This window comes from Onychostruthus taczanowskii, unplaced genomic scaffold (genome assembly GCF_017590055.1).
Source record: "Onychostruthus taczanowskii isolate IOZ18803 unplaced genomic scaffold, ASM1759005v1 scaffold28, whole genome shotgun sequence".
In the NCBI taxonomy this organism is placed as follows: Eukaryota; Metazoa; Chordata; class Aves; order Passeriformes; family Passeridae; genus Onychostruthus; species Onychostruthus taczanowskii.
In genome coordinates this window covers 2,561,062-2,584,232 of record NW_024500128.1, presented here as the reverse complement: position 1 = coordinate 2,584,232, position 23,171 = coordinate 2,561,062, and the positions used below count along the sequence as shown (strand labels likewise).

The 23,171-nt window shown below is 41.9% G+C and overlaps 2 protein-coding genes across 4 annotated transcripts in view; one reads left to right on the top strand and one right to left on the bottom strand.

The window, feature by feature from the left end:
* The window catches only part of SNRK (SNF related kinase), a 39,492-nt gene extending 30,478 nt beyond the window's left edge, over positions 1-9,014 (top strand). Inside the window, exons 6-7 of the mRNA XM_041407745.1 lie at positions 1,033-1,167; positions 5,202-9,014. Of these exons, the coding sequence (XP_041263679.1) occupies positions 1,033-1,167; positions 5,202-6,420 (1,354 nt within the window). The 3' untranslated portion in view covers positions 6,421-9,014. The remainder of the gene's footprint in view (positions 1-1,032; positions 1,168-5,201) is intronic.
* A 4,187-nt stretch (positions 9,015-13,201) lies between these two features.
* The window catches only part of ANO10 (anoctamin 10), a 121,544-nt gene continuing 111,574 nt past the window's right edge, over positions 13,202-23,171 (bottom strand). For all 3 annotated transcript variants that reach the window (XM_041407922.1, XM_041407924.1, XM_041407923.1), the window contains exon 13: positions 13,202-14,052. In XM_041407922.1, the coding sequence (XP_041263856.1) occupies positions 14,017-14,052 (36 nt within the window). In that variant the 3' untranslated portion in view covers positions 13,202-14,016. The remainder of the gene's footprint in view (positions 14,053-23,171) is intronic.

The following is a 23,171-nucleotide window of genomic DNA, read 5'->3' as shown; positions in this document are numbered from 1 at the left end:
TTGTTTTGTGCACCTCTTGGTTTTGATGCAAAAACATGACAAGAACCTTGGGCACTTCGGTGTTTAAATATCAGGGCATTCAGTTAATAAACAAAGTATTGCAGTCTTGTTCTGTGATAGGATATTGTGGGATCAGAGGTACTTAAGTATACCCAAATTTAGGAAAAACTTCGAGAAAATGTGTTGGAACAGTGTTTTGATTCCTGCAGTAGCTGTCGTAGGTAAACTTAAATGCTTTGGAATCCATGCTTATTCTTCATCTCATGCATATTTGAAGGTGACAAATTCTAGCATTTTTCCCTGAGTGCATTTCCAGTATTCCTAAATATTAATTTAAAATATTATTCCCTGTATCTATGTAATTCACAATAGTCATTGTCACTGAGGGAGCTTGCTAGAAAGCTACATAGATTCTTCTAATAGAGTAAAACTGCCAAAAAATATTCCCCAAATTGAAAGAGGTCTCAAATATTTTCTCTTTTTTTATGTGTTCAGCTGTTAAAAACTGTTTATGTGGAAGGGAAAGCAGCAGTCTCTCTTCTTAAGTTTTTAGCTGTGTAACAGGGGCAGCTTTTCTGTTACAATGTCTGAGTGATGCTTACTGGCTTATGAACTTATTTTGACTATAAACTCAATGTGGCAGCCCTAAAATAATGAAAGTTTTTTTCCATTTGTTGCATAACTGAATATTGGTACTTTGTGGTTGCATGTGCGAGTGGGAGAGCCCATCACTGGTGCAAAACATTAATAAAAAACAGTTATCATTTAAAGAATGTAAAATAAAAAATAATTTCTTACTTTTGTTGGATGATATTCTAAGGATGTCTCCTTCCAACTGCAGCTGAAATTGCTACACTTGTTGGCTCTTTCTTTTCAATAAAATTAAGGCATGCTTGTCAAAAGGTCAGAAATGGGCAGTCCTGCTTTCAGGCACTCTTCCTGCTATGGGAAGCACAGCAAGCTGCAAGATGCATGTCCGATTGTTAGAAACCACTGATGGATGGGTTATTTCATGTTTTGTACTTTCCTTAGGGCATTGGAGACTAACAAATACAATCACATCACTGCTACTTACTTCTTACTAGCTGAAAGGATCCTGCGAGAAAAACAAGAGAAGGAAATTCAGACCAGATCTGCAAGCCCCAGCAACATCAAAGCTCAGTTCAGGTGAGAATTTAGGAATCTAAATGGCTGGGAGGAGTTTGGGGTTCTTTTGTTCGTTTAGTTTTTAAATTGTCTTAATGACAATATTAAATTTCTCAAGTACTGCTTTCTTGAAAACAGTAAAATACTCATTGCAAATTTTTAATGTCTTCAAAGGGCTGTGGACGCTTCAGAAACTGTTCAGAAATCAGTTGCACATAACATTTTCAATTCCTACCCTTCCCAGGAAATGACAAGGCAATTTGAAATCTGTACCTAATGAGGCAACTTTTCACACCCCCTAGAAAAGGGCTTGTTCATTGACCTTCAGCTCCTCATACAAATTGTGTTATGTAATATCCCTGGAGAAAAATTAGTTGCATAATACATAAACCTGCTGATACGGAATTAGTTATAAATGAGAAATCACTCTAAATTTGCCCTGTAGGTTATGTTCTTTTTCATGTCAGTTGCTGTGCTGGTTGTCTAAGAAAAATTATTGAATTTACCATTTCAATCAGTCACTTAAATATACTGCAATAGATTGGTTTTGTTTGACAAAAACATGAATTAGAAAAAAGCTAATAGTAAGGGTTCCTGAGATTTTCCAAGCTTCAGCTTGTGACACAGTAAAACTAAAAGGGGGGAATTGGGCTTCTGGCCTCTAGTTGGTATTGCTATGGTCAGCCAGTTGATTTGCTCTGCAGTCAGCTACCAAAGCATCCCACATTCTCAGTTACAGCAGAATACGACCAACCAAAAAAAGAACATCAAAACCAACCAACCAAAACACCCAACCCAAAAGGCAAATAGTATAGTTTCCACTTGCAAATAGACATTGGAGGATTCAAGTTTTGAGTAGTTATTTTTCTTAAACATTGTGGTTTTTCTTTCCTGAGTTAAGTGTTAAACTAAATGGACACTTGTTACAGATTAAGGACTCATATTTGGGAAAAGAGGTTTAAGTCTCCATTGGTTGTCACCTTGGGTTTAGGCTTGAGATTTTAGAGGCATCTCTTCTGAATACCATTCTGTCTCCCTGAATTATCAGTCGATGCTCCATGAATGTTACAGTGTTTTCAGTGTCCTTGTCATACCCAGGTGGGACTGCACCCTGCACTGTGCACACCTGATCATCATTCACTCAGTGGTCACTGATGTAGGAAATTTTATCTTAGGTGGTTGCAGGTACTTGAGAAGAGTTACTGTTGCAGGCATCGAAGGGTTGCCTACAGAACCTAAATGGTCTGGAGCTTGGTGTTAGGGAGCTCAACTCTCTTCAAGGGTGATTCTGTAACTTTGACTCAACAGTTCTCTCATAATGAATCATCCCCTCATTTTTATGTCAGCTTCTTTGAAAAAACAAATCCCATCAAATGTGCCTAATACTAAGTATTACTTATCAAACAAATTACTCTAGAGGGAGACCTGGAATTCATCTTCACATGGAAATTCTAAATCTATAAAGTTGGCTTTTGAATTGTTTGGGGCTTTTCCCCTCAGTGTTACTCCTTCAGTAAAGAACAGCTCTAGTTATGTAAGAAACTGGAACAAAAAGTTCAATGAATCTAGATTTTTGTATGAATTAGTAAAGTTGGAGTAGCTGTAGCCTGCCCTATGAGTATGAATTTTCATAACAAAGACATCTGCACAAACTTGGGAATCCTTGCTCTTATGGTCCTCGTAGCTGTCCTTTGCCTCCATGGTGGTTCTAAATTCCAGGTGTTTCTACAGAATGACCTTATGGAAAAGACAACACAGTAATGCACTACTTTGAATTTGAGACCTCAAAATACTAAAAAAAACCCAACTTATTTCCAACTGGAGCTTGTTTTCTGTTCCTCTCTCCCCTCAGGCCCACTGGGAATAAGGGGAGAGGCAGAAGGGAAGGGAGGCAAACATGGGCTGCTATGAGAGATAAACATATTGTAGTGAGGAGGTTTATTGCCTGGCAACTACAGTACTGTAAGATACTATATTTGCTTTTTATTGTGACAAGTACTGAACTCTTCCTATTTTTGCTGACAAACCAGTCTGTTCTTTTAGCATGGCACGTTCCTGTAAGATTGAGATCTTCATTTTCTGTCATGTTTGTAGATATGTTTCTAGCATATTTAAGTCCTGTTTGTTAATTACAGGCAATTGTGTTTAAAATATGCAGCAGAGCACAAGTCATCAGCAAACTGAGTCAAGTGTTTCCCAGCATTTCTGGAGACAGCTGGGACCTAAGGGTGGGTGTCTGCATGAAACCAAGGAAGACCACAGCCCAGGCTTCACTCGGAGCTGCTGCTTTTGTTGCTTCCCTCCAGGTAGAGCTCCCCGCTGGACAGACTGGTGGAGGCCACCAGCAGCTCCCAGTGAGACAGGCAGGAGCCTGCATGGCTCCACGCAGGGAATGCACCATGCAGGCTCAGGCAGTGTGTGGGCAGCCAGGCCCTACTGTTGGAGGGTCCTGGCTTGGAGGTCAGAGGTTTCTGGTGCTACTGGTTGAGCATAAGTGACACAAGTGCTTCAAAGCAAAGCCTGCAGCAAGGCTGGGTGAGTTTATTGCTGGTTTTAGTACAGCCTCTCCTCAAAGTTTGTACAACTGGGGAGAGAGTTGTCAAGAGACAACCTGGTGTAGATCAGTGTCTCACGCTTGAAGGTCCTTTTCTGTGCAGCCTTCAGCAAATGCAGTCCTGCCACAGCAGAGGTGTCTGAGCCTTCCTTCTTCCTTCTGCTTGACCTGACATGGCAGAGAGCAGGAAACTGATGTGATTCTTGTGTCTTTGTATGCAGCCTGTCAGGCAGATACCTGGGGTCACATTTGGTGTGAAAAGTTCTCTGCTGTCCTCCTCCTCTTGCTTCTAAACTAGGCCATGAAGCCATGCAGCCCTTTCTTTTGGCACACACAAAGTATGATTGGGAATGTCTCGTAATATGCTGTCCATATGTGAACAGAGGTCTTTACAACAGCTTTTCATGCAGTGGCAAGAGTATTTTTGTTATGTAAAGTTAAGGGATTGGCAAACTTTTTAAAATGAAAGACAAGAAATGTGGAGCTTACACTGAGTGAAGAAGTTGAAGAATTGTTCAGTGTTAACAAGTTGGTCTGTAGATGTTGGCTTTTTGGATTAGGCTTTTAAAACAGAGAGAGTAAAGACTGACAGTGTTTGTTCTTAAGTTTATTCTGTGTGCATTACTGGACTATTACAATATATATTAAGATTTAAAGTTAAATGCAAATCATTAGAGAGTAACTTAAGATACCGGAGATGAGACATCAGCTGCCTACTTGTAAAACTGATGGACACTCATGTTACATTCATTTTGATTTGAGCTAATGCTATTACAGAGTCACACATTTTCAACTTGGATTGATAGTTTATTCAAGTGTTACATTCTTAAGCAGCTTCAGTTCTCAATTCATGCAGTTGTATCATTCCAAATTCTCAGCTAAGGACAAATAAATGTCTTATCTCAGTTTGCATGTGTTTAAAATGTAAGGGAACTTTGTAGAATGGAGCTTGGTGAGAGACTGTTTCATCTGACTCACCTTTTCAGTGTCACTCATGTTAATTCTAACCTAATTTTTATATTAAGAATATTGGGGGGAAAACCCCAGAAAGTTCAGATTAGAAGTAGTTTGCAATACAATCTTCCTTAAGTTGTGCTTGAATAGGCTTGTATCTGCCTCTGGGTACTGGTGGTTCTGTACCAATCTCAGATTATTTTTTTGAAACCCAATCATTTCAGTTTTTTTTTATTGCTTAATTCATCTTCTGAGAGCAGTGAAATCTTAAATTGTGATTTGACAGTAACCAACATTATTTCTAAACCGTGTTCTGGTATAGATGGTGTTCCTTTCAAATTGTGCATTCCTTTAGAAATGCTGCTTTCTCGGAGAGCACTTCCTTGTGCTCAGTCACTCAGTACTGTTGTTTACAGACATGCCACTCAGCAGCCCAATTTGTGTGTCAGTACTTGTGCTTCTCTGGTGCAGATCTTACACTTCCTTGTAAGTTCTGAAATGCTTGCTGTGATGTAAACTTCCTGTTTATCTTCCATTTTTTATGCAGGCAGTCGTGGCCGACAAAAATTGATGTGCCTCAGGATCTGGAGGATGACCTTACAGCAACCCCTCTCTCTCACGCCACTGTTCCTCAGTCCTCGCCGGCTCGCACGGCTGAGAACGTTCTCAACGGGCACCGGAGCAAGGCCCTTGGGGATTCCACAAAGAAGGAAGAGATCCCTGAACTGGCTGGGCCAGCACTTTCAGCAGTTCCATCGGTGAGCTTAAAACCCACTACCAGCGGCCGGAAGTGCTTGTTCAGAGTAGAAGAAGATGAAGAGGAGGACGAGGAAGATAAAAAACCTATTTCTCTTTCTACTCAAGTCGTTCTGCGTCGTAAGCCTTCGGTTACAAATCGTCTGACTTCGAGAAAGAGCGCCCCAGTCCTCAACCAGATCTTCGAGGAGGGCGAGTCAGATGATGAGTTTGACATGGACGAGAACTTGCCCCCAAAGCTCAGCAGGTTAAAGATGAACATCGCCTCGCCCAGCACCGTGCACAAACGCTACCACCGGAGGAAAAGCCAGGGACGGGGCTCCAGCTGCAGCAGTTCCGAAACCAGCGATGACGACTCGGAAAGCAGGAGGCGTCTGGACAAAGACAGCGGGTTCACTTACTCCTGGCACAGACGGGATAGTAGCGAAGGGCCACCTGGCAGCCAGGGAGACGGCGGCGGACAAAGCAAACCGAGCAACGGGAACGGAGGGGTGGACAGAACGAGCCCGGGAGACAACAGCAAAGGCGGGGGGAGTCCCTCCGGCAGCTCTGGGGGGAGCACCAACACCACCTCGGGTTCCACTCGGAGATGCGCTGGATCTGGAAACTCGATGCAGCTGTCATCCAGAAGCGCAGGGGAACTGGTTGAAAGCCTGAAGCTCATGAGCCTTTGTCTAGGTTCACAGATTCACGGCAGCACGAAATACATTATTGATCCTCAAAACAATCTGTCCTTTTCCAGTGTAAAAGTACAGGAGAAATCAACGTGGAAAATGTGTATAAGCTCCGGCGGAAGTGCAAACCAGGCTTCATCACTGAGCAGCCTAAAATTTTTTTCCGACCAAATGTCACACACAACAAATGAATTGGAACGGCTAAAGAACAGGAACTTGAAAAACAGTGTGCTACAACTACCTCTGTGTGAAAAGATATCTGTGAATATTCAGCGGAACCCAAAGGAGGGGCTGCTGTGCACCTCCAGTCAAACCAGTTGCTGTCACGTCATTTGACAATGACCTGAGTGGAACAGCTCGAGTTGCTTGACGGAGTCATTCTTCCTGGTCAGAGCTGTGAACACCTTGTCACGGACCCCCTTTTGTTGTCTTAAGATTTTTAATGGGCTTCGAGCAGTTATTTATTATACTTTAATTTTGTGTTTGCTTGATGGTATGACAATGCATGGTCTTTGCATGCTGCTAGCAGATATGTTTTTCTTTTTCAACACAACAGAATATTTTATTGTGTAATTTTTACATTTATAATTTTACTGTGGAAGATCTGGATTAAATTAAAATAAAGATCTGGATCCTAATGTAAATGAAGCACTTAGAAGTTTCATGTTCTGCACTTAAACTAGAAAGAGAAGCTTTTGTTTGCTTATGAAATGTTAATTCTTGTTCTGACCTTCTGTGAAAACTAAAATATGTGATATGTGGCATAATTCTATGTGTCTGAAACAGAACCAAAGCAATAATGTTTTGATGCTGAAAACTCTTCAGGGAGCTTTCAGATGTTCCAAGGCTTGTACAAAGCAAAGATGCACTGAAAATTAGTGATCTTGAAATATGATTTTAAACCCACACCTATTTGTCTTAAGCTATGATATAGATGAAGTTGTGGCTCAAAAATCAAACCGAAAAGATCTTGTTTTGCTAGAGGCAGTTTTCTTTAAAAATAAAAAAAAAAAAAGCAAGTAGATTTCCAAGGCAGCTTTCTCCCATAGAAATATGTTAATATTACAAGCAGACAATCTTTTTTAATATAACAAAGGTAAATTATTAAGTCTACTTCTGAGTTTTTACATGCTAACTGAAAAAAAAGTATTTGTATGAATTACTTTTGTTAGTAGTATATCATGACACTTAGTATTTTAGGTTTCTACCTTGTAAACCCTCTCTGCTGTTCTCGCCTCCCCTCCCTGAGATTCCAGAAGGCAATAAGGGATGGAAAACCTTTAGGTAATTGGATTTGCATTGAAATTGTCATTTACAGTTTTGTTATTATTACTCTTTTTAGGACTTAAAATACTGCTGTTCCCCACATGTACATCACTTATTTTCCCTCAGTAATACACTTGTTCATGAAGTCCATTTAAAACAGCCTGTAGGAAAGTGTTTCTTTCACAGCTCTGAGCCTTCCTGTCAGGTTTCCCATTGCCATGGCAAGGTCTTGATTTAGAGTATTTCTGTACAAAAGGATACTTTTGACCAGATGAATTAACTTTGTGGAATTTTATTATCTAGAATAAAATATATTGCAGATTCCTAGTTTTGGGAAGGGCAAGAATGTTTTATTTTTTCATGCTGTGCACTGGGTCTTCTAAGCAATGCTAGTGAAACTGGGGGTACTATGTAGCAGCGCCCTGGGCAGACCCTGGGTGTCCCAGAGGAGTCTGACACTGTTGAGCATCTTGTAACACTTTCAGAATGGTCAATACAGCGCGTTTTGTGTCTGCTGTGGAGGGAGCAGAGCACCAAAGAATGGCTGGGTCAGGATGGCCACAGCTCACAACAGCTCTTGTGATTCCTGCGAGACTTCAGAGAGTCTGAAGTGCATGGGGTGTCCCTCCTGGTGAGCTGAGCCAGGGGCTCTGCTTCTGGAACAAGGCAAAGGAGAAGTGTTCTGCTTCTTTAAGTTTTAATCTCTAGTTGCAGTTTAGTTAAAAGCTACAAGCATAGACGTGTGGGTGAAGCCATAGAACATAATTGCTTGAATTTTTGAGCAGGGATCTTACCAAGGGCCAGAAACGAGATGTGTGGTTCACAGACAGTGAGCGTAACATCCACGTAGGAGACAAGTTTATAAAGGGCATTGGCAATAAACTTTATTTGTTGCAGCTTTTTTCCAAGTATTGTAAATACTCTTTCCTGATATGTACAGCCTTGGAATGGCACCTTTTAACTAACCCCGGGTGTATTTTGTTTCCAATGTTTTTATATACGACTGTATATATGGTGCTCACTTTAGAACAGCAGTGTTGACCATTTATGCTGCATAGTTGTATTATAGCCTTATAGTTGTGTGTGGCTGGTTGGACCTCTGGGTGTACAGATGTGTACAGATGTGTTAGTCTGAGTGCTGTCCTCTCCCCCTCTGTTGATAGGTGAATGATTGTGCATGTGGTGTACGTCGTGTTATGTCGTCACGTAAAAGGAAGGGCGAGAATAACCACTACATTAAGATAATATTGGACCAAACTATTTAGAGCAAGTAAACAGTTTCTTGTACCCCTTAACGTGTCTTTAAGAGTTGCATATAGTTACAGTAGTGTATAAAGTAAATATTGTGGAAAAACAGTTAGTCTTGTATTTTTCTGTATGTGTGTATATAAAAATATATAAAAATAATGTACCTCTAGCAACTTAATCTGTATTTAAGATGTGACAATCTTGACACAGAATTTTAAGAGTAGCAGTCTAAATAAGCAGAATTAATGAACAGAAGTATAAAAATTTCTCACCGAGAAAGAATCCATGTGTGTTAAGAGGGTACAGAAATATCAACTGATCTTATTGCTTCTGGCAATGTTTGGCTTTTTCATTGTACAAACATTCATGGTGTGCGACAGAAATGGAAAATCCAGTTAATAAAAGTGATATCCTGATTGATGCATAAGCGGTGACTTGCACGGGGATGGGGTCTGTGTGTCCTGGCGTTGGGTGTGTGAGGGCAGCACGGCCTCCAGGCTCCCTGCGCTGCAGCAGCTGGGAACAGTGAGGGGCCTTGCCTTGGGAGAGCCCGGCTTGGTGTGTGGATGGACATCCAGTTGTCACCCGGCAGTTACTCTCTTGCACTGATCAAACGCCTTCATTCGGGCTTAACGCTTGTCACAGTCGTCATCTGCTTTGTCTCAAGGCTGAGGGAGCTGCTCCTCAGGCAGAACTCCAGACCATGGCTCTTTGTAAGGTAAAGCGGGTAATAGTAAAAGTAGAGGGGGGCAGCAGTGCCAGCCCACTTTGCCCCACAGCACGTGCTGCAGGGAGGTGCACGGGGCTGCCTTCTGGCATCTTGTCCCTCAGAGGTGTCTCTTGGTGCCTGTGCTCGGAGCAGTGATTTAAGTGCTCCTGGAGCACGAAGCGTAACCAGCCAGGGCAGGTGCGGACACAGGGAGCAAGGGCACGGAACAGGTTCTGTGAACACATGGCATTAAGTGACCCCTGCTTCAGGCCAGGGCACTTGTGCAGAGCTGCACCTGCGGGCTTGTGCCGCTGGGACCTTGCCCTGTCTGAGGAGCTTCCCAGCCCTGGTCACTGCAGAACGGGGTGGAGACGGTAGCAGGAAAGGAGTGGCCAAGGAATTTGCAGGGCTGTGGCTGTGACTGAGACGGGAAAGGCGTAACACATCATGTAATGCAAGGCCAAGCAGTAACATCTCAGTAGCCGGTACGTGCAGGTCAGATACTTTTCAGGTCAGATTTGTTTTAAGGATTTTTTCATTAGCAAATAAAGGGAAATCCCAAAGCAGCTGGCTAGCAATAAATAGGGAACAGGGGCAAGCTGGAATGTCCCCAAACATCAGAGACAACCCATGCCACCCCCTTAGCCTTTCCCATGGTTAAGCTTATGTGAATAAATCAGAACTGATTTGTTTGTCATTAATTCCAAATGATGACTTGCTTTCAATAAAAGGTGTTTGAGCAGTAACACCTTGATGTGACTGTACTTGGGAAAGTGTAGCAATGACTCACTTGTTGAGTTGCTGACTGCATGCAGCCAGCCAGGCTCCTTCACATCCATATAATGTTTAGAAGGACTGCTGGATTGCCCTTCTCCAGAGCAGTGTCTCTGCAGTTGTCTTAGCCTGCTCCCTCCCTGTACCACAGGCTCTGGCTATTTATTTATTCTTCAAAATTTTAATCGTGAGATGAATCAGTTTGGCCTATCTGCCTGTATTACAAATGACATCAATTTCTGGAAGTCAAGAACCTGGTATTAGAGACAGAGCAGAGTCTTATTACATGGGCTAAAGAATGAGATGACCTCTATTTTCAGATCTAATGGAAGAATTATAAGAAAAATGCAAGTATAGGGTCTGAGAAGCTCAGAAAGGTAACACAGACTTCATCGGGCTCTCAGAGGATTCATCTCAGAAATTCATTTCAGCAGGCCCTTGTGTAACATCTTCCTCTTTCCTCCCTCTCACTGCTCTCTCTTGAGAAATACAGAGCAGGGGAGGCAGGATCTGGTTTTTCTCTCTGGGTATTCGTGTGCCACATGCCCTCAGCCTGGGACAGGCCCAGCGCTGCCCTCATGATGCCAGTGATGACAGAGGCCATCACCACAGTGCTTTGTCTCAAGCACTGGGCTGCAGGGGGAGCCTCCTCTCTCAGCACCAGCCTCCAGGGCTGGAACTGAGTCACCAAGCCCTGCTGTCAGCCCTGGCCTGGCACTGGCACTCGCCCCTCCAGCTCCTGGGTGAGGCATGGCAGAGCTTTCCTGAAGAAAGCACATCACAGTAGTCGGCATTGTTCCCAGGGGCTTTGCTTACATGAATAAGGAAGTAAACTCAAATTTCTCAGAATGAGATTCAAGATCAATTCCCTCAGGCCTAGGTAGGCTAAAATATCCATAACTGCTTGTCTCCTTACAGAGGAACCTTTCCATGTAATGAGTGTTCTCCTCGTCTGTTCTCCTCAGTAGATACCCTGAGTCAGCAGATCCCTCTGGGCCACACAATTAAACCTGCACTCACAAGGTACCTGATGAGAGAACTCTTGTATCACCAGCAAGTGGTTTGTGAGTGCTCTTCTTAAGAACAGCTTTCTTGGATTGTTACTGCTGCTCCTAAGGAGATTTGTAAAATCCAAGTCTTAATAGACAGATATGGGCTTCTCCCACACAGCCATCTTCCCAAACAGGATGCTCCAGCCTCATGCTTGGTTTTTCCCTGAAGCTTTAGACCAGAGATAAACTTATTTTATGGCTTAGGCACCGGCAGAACTGCCACACAGCCCTGTCTGGTGGCCTGCACTCCTGCAGGGCCCAGAGCCACGGCTGTCTAGAGGTGTGAGGCTTCTCAGCTGGGTAAGGGACTCTGCCTGGACCTGGGGACAGACATTCAGATTCCATACCTTGTGAATGGCAGCTACTGATAAATATCTTTTCTTTCTGACATTGTCACCTGACAACTGATTTTGATCAGTGAGTTTCATCCCTGGCATCCCACAATTTTTACAGGTGCACCTATAGCAGAAAGGAAACAACACATTCAGGAGCAGAAACAGAAAGAATTTTTACTCTCAAATGAGAAATGAAAATAGATGCAACCATGAATGCATAAAAAGCCCAAAAGACAAAACCCAGTACACCAGGCAGTATGAAACACAGGAACCCCATCCCCAGTGAAAGGACAAAGAGCTGCATACAGAGGAACAGGAGCTAAATTTCAGTTCAGTGACAAAATACTGCTTGGCACTATGAGGGAACATTTCTCAGCAGGTTAAAGTGTGTGTTTTAGGACAGAAACAGTCTCTCTCTTGACCATGTAGCATCTGTAAAACAAGAGTTCTTCCAGTAAGTGGAACAAACTTTAATCCCTATAAAACAAAGGAGTCCCATCCCATACTTCTCACACCATGGAAGGTCAGAATCCCTCCACAGTCCTCACTTTTGGTGGAGAAGGCACCTAAGAACAGTATTATTATCTCTGTTTCTGGATAAGGAAGCTAAGCAGAAGTGAAGGGATTTGCCCAAGACAAAGGCAACAGCCAACATTACTGAAGTCATTGGGTACTTACACCTCACTAGAGATTTTCCTGTTAATCCACAGAAAACAAAAGAGATGGATCCCACAAGGAAAACCACGAAGTCAGTTTTGCAGAAGGTGACTTACTTGTTTCACCTGATCACAGCTGACACACAACTTGATTTCTTTTCTAACCCATCTTAGAAAGTTATTCTAGACACCTGACACAGCTGCCATCAGCAGAACACAACAACTTCATGCTCCCAGACCAATATCCATTAGCAGACGCCGAATCCCTTCAAAATGGCTGCAAGGTCACAAGAACATACTCCAACAGGAACCCATCCCATGGATTTTTCTTCTCGGGAAATGCTCCCTCAAAAACACTGACCAGGCAGTTAAAACTTGAAGAAACATGAGCTACTTCGGATCAAAGTGGGCAGGAGATTGCAAAGATGGGGAGTTTTCATAGAGAACACTGGTCCTCTCCTAAAAAAACTTTTGGTTTTGGGATCTCTACAGCACTACAGGAAGGGTGACATGCTTCCCTCAGAGATCCTCAGGGCCCAGCATGTGCAGCCACAGCCCTGCCACTGCTTCAGGAACAGGCTGTGAAAGCAGCAGTCCATGAGATACCCCTGAAACAGCAGCACCGTGGGCAACTAACAGTGGGAGAAGCAGGAACAGAGTAGCCATAGCACAGGTTTGCTCCTCTTCCCAGGAGAACAGTCATTTCTTACTGGGTCACACCTGCAGAGCCTGAGAAATTCTAATTTTTAGTTTCAGACAAAACATATTATTTTGGCTTAGTTATATTACTCTGCTGTGGAAGCCCAGTGGCAGAAATCTGAAATGTGCAAAGTAGGCAAACACCTTAATTATGGCAGCAGCAGATTTTTGTGAACAAAATTCCAGCAAGTACCACATAAGTTACATCTACTGAAACTGAACATCACAGCAGCCAAAAATAAACTGTCTCAAGGACACAGGAGCAAACACTGTAGATTTTGTCCTATTCCTGTCAGGAAACAATGAAACATCAGGACAGCTACCTTTTTGTGAAATGCAAGGAAAACCAAATCAGATATTTACTACAAACACAAGTACTGGTGTATCAAGTATCAACTTTAATTGAACTATTTACTGTTAGTTCATTTAACCAGAAGATCCATTCATACAATACTGCAGTTCAGAATCCAGGGCAGTAATACCAAAATCCAATATAAATTAGAAAATAAATATGCTTCATCTATTTCCTACTAATTTATTTTAAACCTAGCTTTTGAAAAGATTTTAGCTGGGTCCTATTTAGAGAACTAGCAAACAGGAGTATATAACACATACTCTATAAACATTTATGTTCAACCATTTCTCAGATCACATAATGAAATACATTGTTGTTCCCTATGAAATGTATAACATACTTAAATTAATTTGCTGTGGACAAGCGGTAGCTAATAAGCAAAGCTTTGAAATAATAGAGGATTGATTAACTATTGTAATGAAGGAACAAAAGGGGCAATAACCATAAAGGGAGAGTAAATTAAATAATAGTCTGTGGTTTTTTTCCCCTTTAGAAAGTTGCAGCTGAAAATTCTAGTGAGCTTCTGGATGCTTCCTCACAGGATCTGTTTTCAATCACTCAAAGCACCGGGAGTCTGGCAGATTTTATCCAGACCTGGCATAAGCTGGAGTGCTTTATTTGGTGTTACCTTCACAAGCAATTGCGTATCAGAAACAGAGAGCAGGGTAAAATACACAGTTTTTTACAGTGCCAGGCAAAGATTATTTACCAAGTTTCATGTAAGCAGGTGCCACCTACTCAGTAGATGGTGGAGGGTGCACTCGGAGCGCCACCCATGGCCACAAACGCTGGCTCCGCCTCACTTGTGACCGCCTTAGTCATCCTCATTCCTCCGTGTTTACTCCTTCAGCGACTCCGCCGCCAGCTTCATTTGCTGCCAGGACAGAAGAACGGAGAGAGAAGCTGAGTACAGCGGCAACAGGAGGAATTAACAAACCAGCTAGAGCCCAACAGGACGCTCCAGAATACAGCTGACTAATAAAACCACACCAAAAAAAGAGCTTGAGCATTTAAAAACAAAAACCACCAGTCTGTCATGCCTGATTTTTACAAAATACACTATTTTAACAGAAGCATTACTTTTGTCCTCCAAAACACTCATCAAATGGCAATGCAGTTTGTATGTTAATCAATTATTTTTGTGATGAATAATGCCTTATGTGAAAATCATTTAGCCCTAAATATTTAGGCTTTTAAGCTGATCTCAAAAGGTCAATGAACTGACAAACTGCTGCCCCCACTTCCCATTGCAACAATCTGTTAACTGTTATTCAGTATTTCTGTTGTTGTTGTGGAATTAAATAAAACCATCCTGTGATATAAGATAGCAGACTGCTCTGGTGATACATGTTATTTCCAATCCTGTTGATAACCAGTTTTGTTTTCATTAACCCAGGATGTCACCAGAGACATGTCACCATGTGAAACCAGGATAACAATCCTAGGTGATGAAAATATCTGCTGAGTAAAAGAAAACAGAGCCACTCTGTGAAGCTTCTTGCTAAAGGGAATGTTTCATAACACGGAACTTACAGAGCCAACAAGAAAGAGTTCAAACTGTGCTGAAGGCATCTCTCACACATCACCTGGGGATTGTCAGCCAAGGGCCTGGCAATGTCTGGAAGGCTGGAACCACCCTGATATACTAAGAAATAATGGAGTGACTGAAGTCCCCCAAAGAAAAACGACAGACAACAGTCTCAGGAAGGAGAGGAGAGGGAGACCAGCCCAAAGGACAGGCTGAGGAGCAGAGGCAAGGAGATGCACAGCACTGCTGCAATTCACTCATGCCCAGCATGCCACCTCCTTGGAGGTAATTTGGCAGAGAGGGAAACTAAAAGGCTGGACATGAAAAATGTGAGTGATCATATAAAGAAACAACTTATGCAGCTTTCAACTCCTAAGCCTCTGGGTGGGTTCTGTGTCATTCCCCCAGTGGAGGATGGACGTGTGCTACTGAGCTGTAGTTGTTTCTTTTTACATTTGTATTTGATCTCATAAAAATGGCCCATGACATATGGGCTATTAGAAAGTGAAGTACCTAAAAATGCTATAACAAAATTGGAAAAGACAAAGCTGCAAACAAAGTGTACACTAACATTCAGTTTCTATCCCACAACAAGGGATACAAAGATGTCAGATGCCTCAAAACAGCACCTTCTACCTCTTCTTTGCTGCTGGTCTGGGCCTAAACCTATTCCAAAACACTACTCTGCATGCTAAAACACACCTACAACAACTTTTCTTCACCATTTTTATCTTATTTCCATGCCATCTATAAGTGAAGTAAAATTAGTTTGTGATACAAATATTTATATGCTTCTCCATAGCAACAGTGCAGGGAAAAAACCCACAGCTAAAGCCTGGAATACAGATAGATTCCTCTTCTACATCCTGATTCACTTATTGAAATAAATGTCTGAATAAAACTACAGCATCTTTAATTAAAGTGACGTTTTCTCCTATCACAAAAACATAGACACAGAAGACAGCACCTTCATTCAGTTCCCGATTCATCAAACACAAACATTCTCCTATTTCAGAATGATTTTCGTAAATTCTGAGTGCTGGTGTAATTGTATGGGGATTGATGAGGATTGCAGAAGACTGGAAAGGTATTTTTATTCTCTGATCTCTGCAGGCCTCGCCAAAGTCTGGAAAAGAACCAAGCACGAGTGCTAATGATGACTAAATGTAATCTGTCCAAAAACTCTGTACAAGCTGGACCACTCTTATTTATTTTTGAAGGCCCTCCTAATTTTAACTGAGCTAATCTTAAATTAGGATTGTCTTCTGCTGGCAATCTTATGCTATTGTATTTAAAGTACATGATATGAACAAACAAATATCCCAGCTTCCTGAGCGGGCCAGAGAGTAGAAAAACCTCTTAAAATAGCTTCACATGCTGCCATGGCACATAAGGGCTGGGCAGAATCAGTCCAAATGCAGTCATACACATATTTCAGGAAATGAATCATAAGCCACGTGAGAACCCCAAGAGCTGTGTATTTAATGTCTTCTTTACAGTTTGTAATACCAAAATGTGTTTGGCAGTACCTGGCAGCAGCAGGCTCCCCCAAGAGCTATCACTTGGGCAAGCAACATGTGGTGGCACCTTTAAACAGAGACATTCTTTGCCAAGTTCAGGCTAAAAAATTTTTAAATTTTCTTTCTTTTTTACTGTGAAAGTAAATGTTCCTGCTCAATGGGAAAATATTTATCTAAGACAACATATGGGAAAGGGAGTGTATTTTTAAAATTTATTGCTGAGAAAGGGAACTGATGAGGTACCTTTTAAAATCACTTTTCCCCTGAGAGCCCCAACAGGTTCATTGGGAAACCTGTGGGGCTGAGTTAACTGCTCTTCCCTCAAAAATACATTTCTTTGTAAGCTTTAAGAAGTATTTAAAAAATATGGAAAAGAGGTATTCAAAATGTCTTGATCTATTTGTTAAACCTACTAGATACATAATGACAAAAAACACTCATTTGAGGGATATTAAAAGCCCCTGTGAACTAATCAGAGGCACAGTTCAGAAATGAGTTGGCTCAAGAAGCCATTCCTCATTTATTATCAGCTGAGAGTTACTAGTGAAAGGTTTATACTTAACGCTCTGTTTTATGCAGCACCCTTAGCAGCAGCAGCCTATGCATGCAATACATGAGGGAAACGTGTTTAAACTGGTATTAATTTTAGTGGGGCTACAGTGTTGTTTATCCTAAAATATCTACTATTAGGAAATGCTCTAAATATTTATCTGCTGTAATTCAATAGATTTGCTATTTCCATTTTATTAAGTTAAAATTTCCTTGTAAAGCACATGTAATATAATTAGACAGTACTTCCAGGAGAAATAGCAAAACCCCTTTAATGTGGTTTACAAATAGGCTTTAGCAATTACTTAGATTTTCCTACATTTCAACATTAAATTTTCTGAAAGGACTTTATTAAAACAGAACAGATACTTCCACACCACAAACAGAACTGCATACCAAGCATGGAAATCAGGCTACTTCCTTTGTGGGCTCCAGAAACACCAACTTCAGTGTACAGGGTATGGCTGTGGCAGTTCTCCAGTTAGAGGGGCTATGGAGGCCTAAAAATGTGATTTAGTGCTGCCAACAATACCAAAACACAAAATTAAGTCGCTAAAACCATGAAATAACAGAAATACACAGCAGCACCAGAGACCTCAACTACAGCAAAACCCGAGGAGCTGGATTTACCAGGGCAGTGCCAGGGCTTGGTTCAAGTCACGGGTTTGCTGGAAATGCAGGATGTCTCTGCATGGCACGAGGCTGGCTGGAAATGCAGGATGTCTCTGCATGGCACGAGGCTGGCTGGAAATGCAGGATGTCTCTGCATGGCACGAGGAGGAGCCTGGCCCACCTTGTCGTCCAAGCCCTGCCCAGGGCTGAGAGCTGCTCTGCCCCTCGCTCTGCCCAGCAGGGCTGCTCTGGGCCAGGACTCGGCGTGTCCCAGCACGTGGCTTCCTTCTGCCCTGGGCTGAGAGGCAGAAGCTGCCCTCACAGCCCCAGCTTGCCAATCCATCTGTGACCTTCCTCCTGCACCAGAGGATAACAGAGGGAACCCAGCACTCCTGCTGCCCCAGTGCTGGTTTCACACACACTCATAACCTAATCAAACACCCTCACCTTTCCTTTATGGTTTCTGTGGGACAGCCAACATTTAACAGGCACTAACAGCCTTTGCTGGTTTATTGTTGATTTACTGCCCTTGCTGAGCTCTGTGTCAGATGCTTACAACACCGTTATTTTCCAGTTATGCCTGGACCTGGTAAGTCAGCCTCTAACAACTCTTAATTTTACCACTGTGTGTGTTAATGCCAACTGACAATTCAACCACAACCTGAGGAAAACAATTTAAAAAACAGAAAGCATATAAAAGTGAAAACCAAAGAAACCAGGATCTATTGACTCACTGGACTGGTGCTTTTCCACAGGTATACTCAATCTACACGTAAGTTCATACATATGAAGAACATGTAAATAGTTTATACTAAATATAAGAATACATGAAAGCAGATGCTTTTTATCAGCATCCCCATCTTCTGGTTTTCCTGTATACACCATGTGGAACAGCTCATAAGCAGTTAGAAAGAGCAGTGGTATATGGTATCTTTCCCACTTTCTAGCATTAATTATAATATGAAAACATGACAGATATATATTAAATTCTTCTTTTGTAATGGTGTCCAATCACAACAATAGTAGTTTCTTGGCACTTGAGCTGTCTCAAGAACTCTATCAGCTTAATCTGTAAGTACCAACCAGTTATAGAAGAGGCAAATTAACACCCACTTCAAAACCCAGTAAGCCTCTTCCACATGTAGTATTTTATTCTGTGTAAAGGTTTAAAAGCTTATTTAATGGAAATTTGTTCTCACTGATTATAATGGTGTAAGGTTATGGTAACTTCATACCTAGAATCACAAATCTTCCCTCAAGGTTTTTGTCTATGGCACTGAACACTCTGCAGGGAACGGCACTTCAGGACTCTGGGCTTGGGGTTATTTTTAAACTGCATTTCTGACCACTTTTCCAGCAACATGTTTGTTTCCTTAGCTGGAGATGGTAACTGATGCTTCTTGACAGCAGTAATAACCAACCCCTGTACCAGTACACTCCTGTTTATAAATCCCAGGACCACACAGCCACGATGTAACACTGAATGCTTATTTTCAGTTGAGTCATCCTGCACAACCCCTCATTCTTCTTGAAAGCTATTGATTTCCAGGATACAGTTTCTCCCCTCCTTGAGTAGTATGATAAAAGACTTGTAGGAACCATTTCACAACTTCCTCGTTTCCCAGAGCCAAGAGCAATGGCCCTGTGATGCTGCAACCCAGTGGAAACCACTCTCTATAAAGGAAAGCCACACATGAGCATTAAACAGTCAAATACAGATTTTTTATAAAGCAAGAAGAATTTTAAATAGAAGTTAACAAAGAAACAAATCCTGAAATGTCACTCTCACAAGGACTGTGAGCAATTTTAATTTTTTTTTAATTTTTTGAGGAATATTTACTAATCTCCTTACTTCTAGGTTACACCTGAAAGATAGATTGTATCTAGTTTTGGGCCCTCCAGTATAAGAAGAATACTGATCAACTCTCCCAAGCCTAACTGTGGAATCCAAGATGGGCAGGGAGGTGATGCATGTGCCCTGAGACACCTGCCAATATCTACAAGGAGGTCCGCAAGAAGATGGAATCAGGGTCTTAGCCAGGGTGCACAACCAGAGAACAAAAAATGAAGTGGTCATTAAAAAATAAGCCAAGAAAGCCCCAAGAGAAAACATTTCACTACAAGGATAACTAAGCACTGCAGCAGGTGCCCAGGGAGATTTTGGAGTCTCTGTCCTCAAAGCACCTGACAGGAAACCCCACCCTCCCACAGCTCTGGGGTCTAAATTTGGTGCCAATCCTATCCTGAGCAGGAAGTAGGACTACTGACCTTCTGAGACCTCTCCCAGGTTGAGAGATTTTTACAGTTGTTTCTACAGGAATTGTGACAGGAAGTTTGCCTGGACACCACAGACCCAGAGTGGGATCTGCTACAAGAAATAGAAAGTAACAGGAAAGAGCAAAAAAAAAAAAAAAACCTCTCCTTTCTTGTATGCCTAATTCAAGATAGAATACCAAACACAAAGCCAGTGTTAATGAAACAATGGGTTTGCAAAATTAGTAAGTGCAGAGTCAGGAAAACTTGCAGAATCACATAATTTGTGCCTTGGAGTATTGTACCTGATTAATAGCACTGTGAGGAATAGCAGTCAAAGCAACTCCATTTCTAGTACATTTTTTTTCCCAGGATTTTTTCCTGATCTACTTCAGATTGTCTCTGATTTAAATTGCAAAGTATTAATTAATACTCATTACAATATTCTTACAGTATTAGTCACCCTTTGCTGAACCTTACTTTAGTTCAGTAGACAGTACAAAAATGAAGAATAGTAGAAGTCATACAAGACAGTCTAATAGTATTTTCTTCAGAATATAGCTTATGCATTCCATCCCTCAAAATATTTACATATTTTTTGTCCTCGTGTAGCTCATATTTCATAACTTTTTTTATCATAACTGGCCAAATAATTGCCAAGTGACAGATAAATACAATGTTAAACAACATTTGAATATCTGATGAGGTGTGTGTGCCAAAACCACCCTCCCAGGATGCCAGCCCAGCCCAAGAGATGCTTTCCCCTTCAGCTTATGCAATTTCCTCTCACCCAATCAGCAGCTGGTCAACAGATTTTGGAGTCAGAAACTATTGAATGGCTATGAAAGCAATGATGGAAAAATGTGCAATGTGACATGACCTTGGTGACATCTCAAAGGGGAGGGATGGCCTGTGCAGTCCTGCACTAATTTCTTTAGTTCTGCGCCCTGGGTCATGCAGATATCACTATGGTTTCAGGGTGCAGTTGGCCCCTACACATCAACGATGTTTTAATGGTTTCAAGGAGAGCAGTGATACAATTTCTTTTCTCAGGGGTTTTGGGGGATGTTAATTACCTGCTTGCTATTACTAGCTACCATCAAGAGAAAATTAGTAAATCAAACTATTCTGCGTCTCTGAAGTTTAACAAGCTTATTCACTAAGCAGGGTGTCCCTGAGCAGGCACATCTCCTTTGGAAGAGAAATACTCAGCACCTGGAGAGTTTTATGAACCTTCTGCACACAAATTCCTAATATATGGGTATGGCTGACACTGAAGCTTAACTGTAGACATAGCTGTGTTAGCTTTATAGCAACTGTAATCTCCTTCCCTGGAGATACTCAAATGCCATCTTGACAGAGCCCTGCTTGAGCAGGGAGGTTGGACTAGCTGATCTCCAGAGGTTTCTTCCAACTGACCCATTCTGTGGTTCTGTGACTGCAGTAACAGCCTGGCTAACAAGCAGGCTGCTCAATCTGCCCTAATTTACCACTGAAGCTCACATGCCTTGCACTCACTCTGCTTCTTGACTGAGGAGGCCCAGCTGAAAGCAGCCAAACAGCCTCCGAAGCAACACCAGCAGTGGGGGTGAAGGGCTTGGAGGCAGTCGGTGGCACCGCAGGGGGACAGTGAGAGTCCTTCCTCCTCACACTGCTTGAGTGCCCAAGTGCTTGGATGATGGGAAAAAATACACAGCTCACTACAGCTTCTGCAGAAGATACGTTTCAGACTAACTCTGCTTCCATTTTTTCCAGCTTAAAGCTGGAAGAAACCTGCTGGGTCACAGACACAAGCCTCCCTTGAGTGTACAAACCCACGTCACAGAGGTTTAGCCAGGGGAGACCACACAGCATCAATTCCGGTGTTGCACAGGCCAAAGCCCACAGCTCTTGCCAACATCCTTTAGCAAATTTATTGTACAAAAGGCAAGAGGCCAGCTTAAACTATTTAATGCCACAAAATGAGCAAAGGAAAAACTCAAAGAGCATGAACGTGTCTCCCTGTAATCCATGCAACAGCAGGGAACAGACTGTGTGAAAAACAGAGACAGTCTCTCAAAATGAATTATGCTCAACCCTCAGAAGACAAAAAAAAAAAATATTCTGCTACTTTCTGGACACAAAGTTAGTTATCCCTGGACCCCAGGCACATAAACCCCAACATCTAAGCACTACTGAAGTCTTACCCACCCTCTGCTCTGCCAGTGGACACAAAGGCACGGCCAGCCCCAGCCCAGGGGCAGTTTTACCCCAGGCTCACATTTCTCTCCACATTTCCTAATTTGTGGAGTCATAAAGAGCCCAACTTGGTTTCAAATAAAACAAGTAACAAGATAAGAAGCTTACTCCTCTGTGCAGGACATTCACTGGGTAATCTAGATCAGCCTCCAGATATGAAACTAAGAACCCAGCTTCAGGCATTATCTTTGGAAATTACCATCTGTGACATAAATCTGACATAAATAAGTAGAAAGATTTGCAGGGGGCATGGCTGTCCTCTGTCCTGCTGCCACACAGCAGCCACAACGCTGCAAAATTTCCATTTCTCTGTGGCAGGCAAGAAACTTCAGCCTCACAAATACATCAGAAAATGCCAGAAAAATCAAATGTCTGAAAAATGTAGTAGAAAATTTTACAGTATATCTGAAGTAAAAGCTACAGGTTAAGAAATCAGACTTCAATGCTGGGCAGACACATAGGAAAAGTAACCACTGCTGCGAAGGGAGTTCTTTCTAAGAGGGAATTTGCCTCTTTGTTTATCTGTTGTATCAGCATGAAAAGTAAGTTTAATTCTAAAGTAACTGTTACCAAAGTATTAAAAAAATAATACAGTAAAGTATGAAAAACTAGTCAATGTTTAGATTATTTGGTGAAGAACTATTCTCAATTCTACTCAAGAGTTTATTAGGCAAGGAGTCCAAGGCCAGCAATGAAGGGACCTGCTAGGCAATCTTGTTTTCCTCCCCTGCAGAAGGTCTCCTGACCCAAGCACATGTTATTACAATATAATTTTGAGTAATATTTTCATTCTTGCTTTTCTCTTCAAAGACAAGTTCTCTTCTACTTCCTGTGAGGGCTCTGCAATTGCCTGGTTACAGTCTAGCGAAAAATAATCAACACAGAGCCAGTAAACAATTGTCAGTTACAGTAATTTTATACATACTCTGAAGCAATCAACTCTGTGAATGTTAAAGTGTGTTAAATAGGTCTTTAAATACTTACAAAATGGCAGTGGCATCACTGACAGAATTTTTTCCTTCACCAGAGATTCCTGTGAAAAGGCAAATACCCTCCTGCCACATTCCCAGCTCCTTGGGAAGACTATGTACCCATAGAAAGAAATGAATTGTTTTCCATAAAAAGGGCCAAACATAAGTATCAACTGATTAGAGGCTATTGATTTGCTCTTAAATCTATATTTAAGTTAGTATGTGTCAGATCAGATAGATTCAGTTACTCAAATTAGTTATGGCGGATTTATGGTTTGATCTGGCTCAGGAAGTTCTTGAACAAAGCACAGGCAGAGGATGG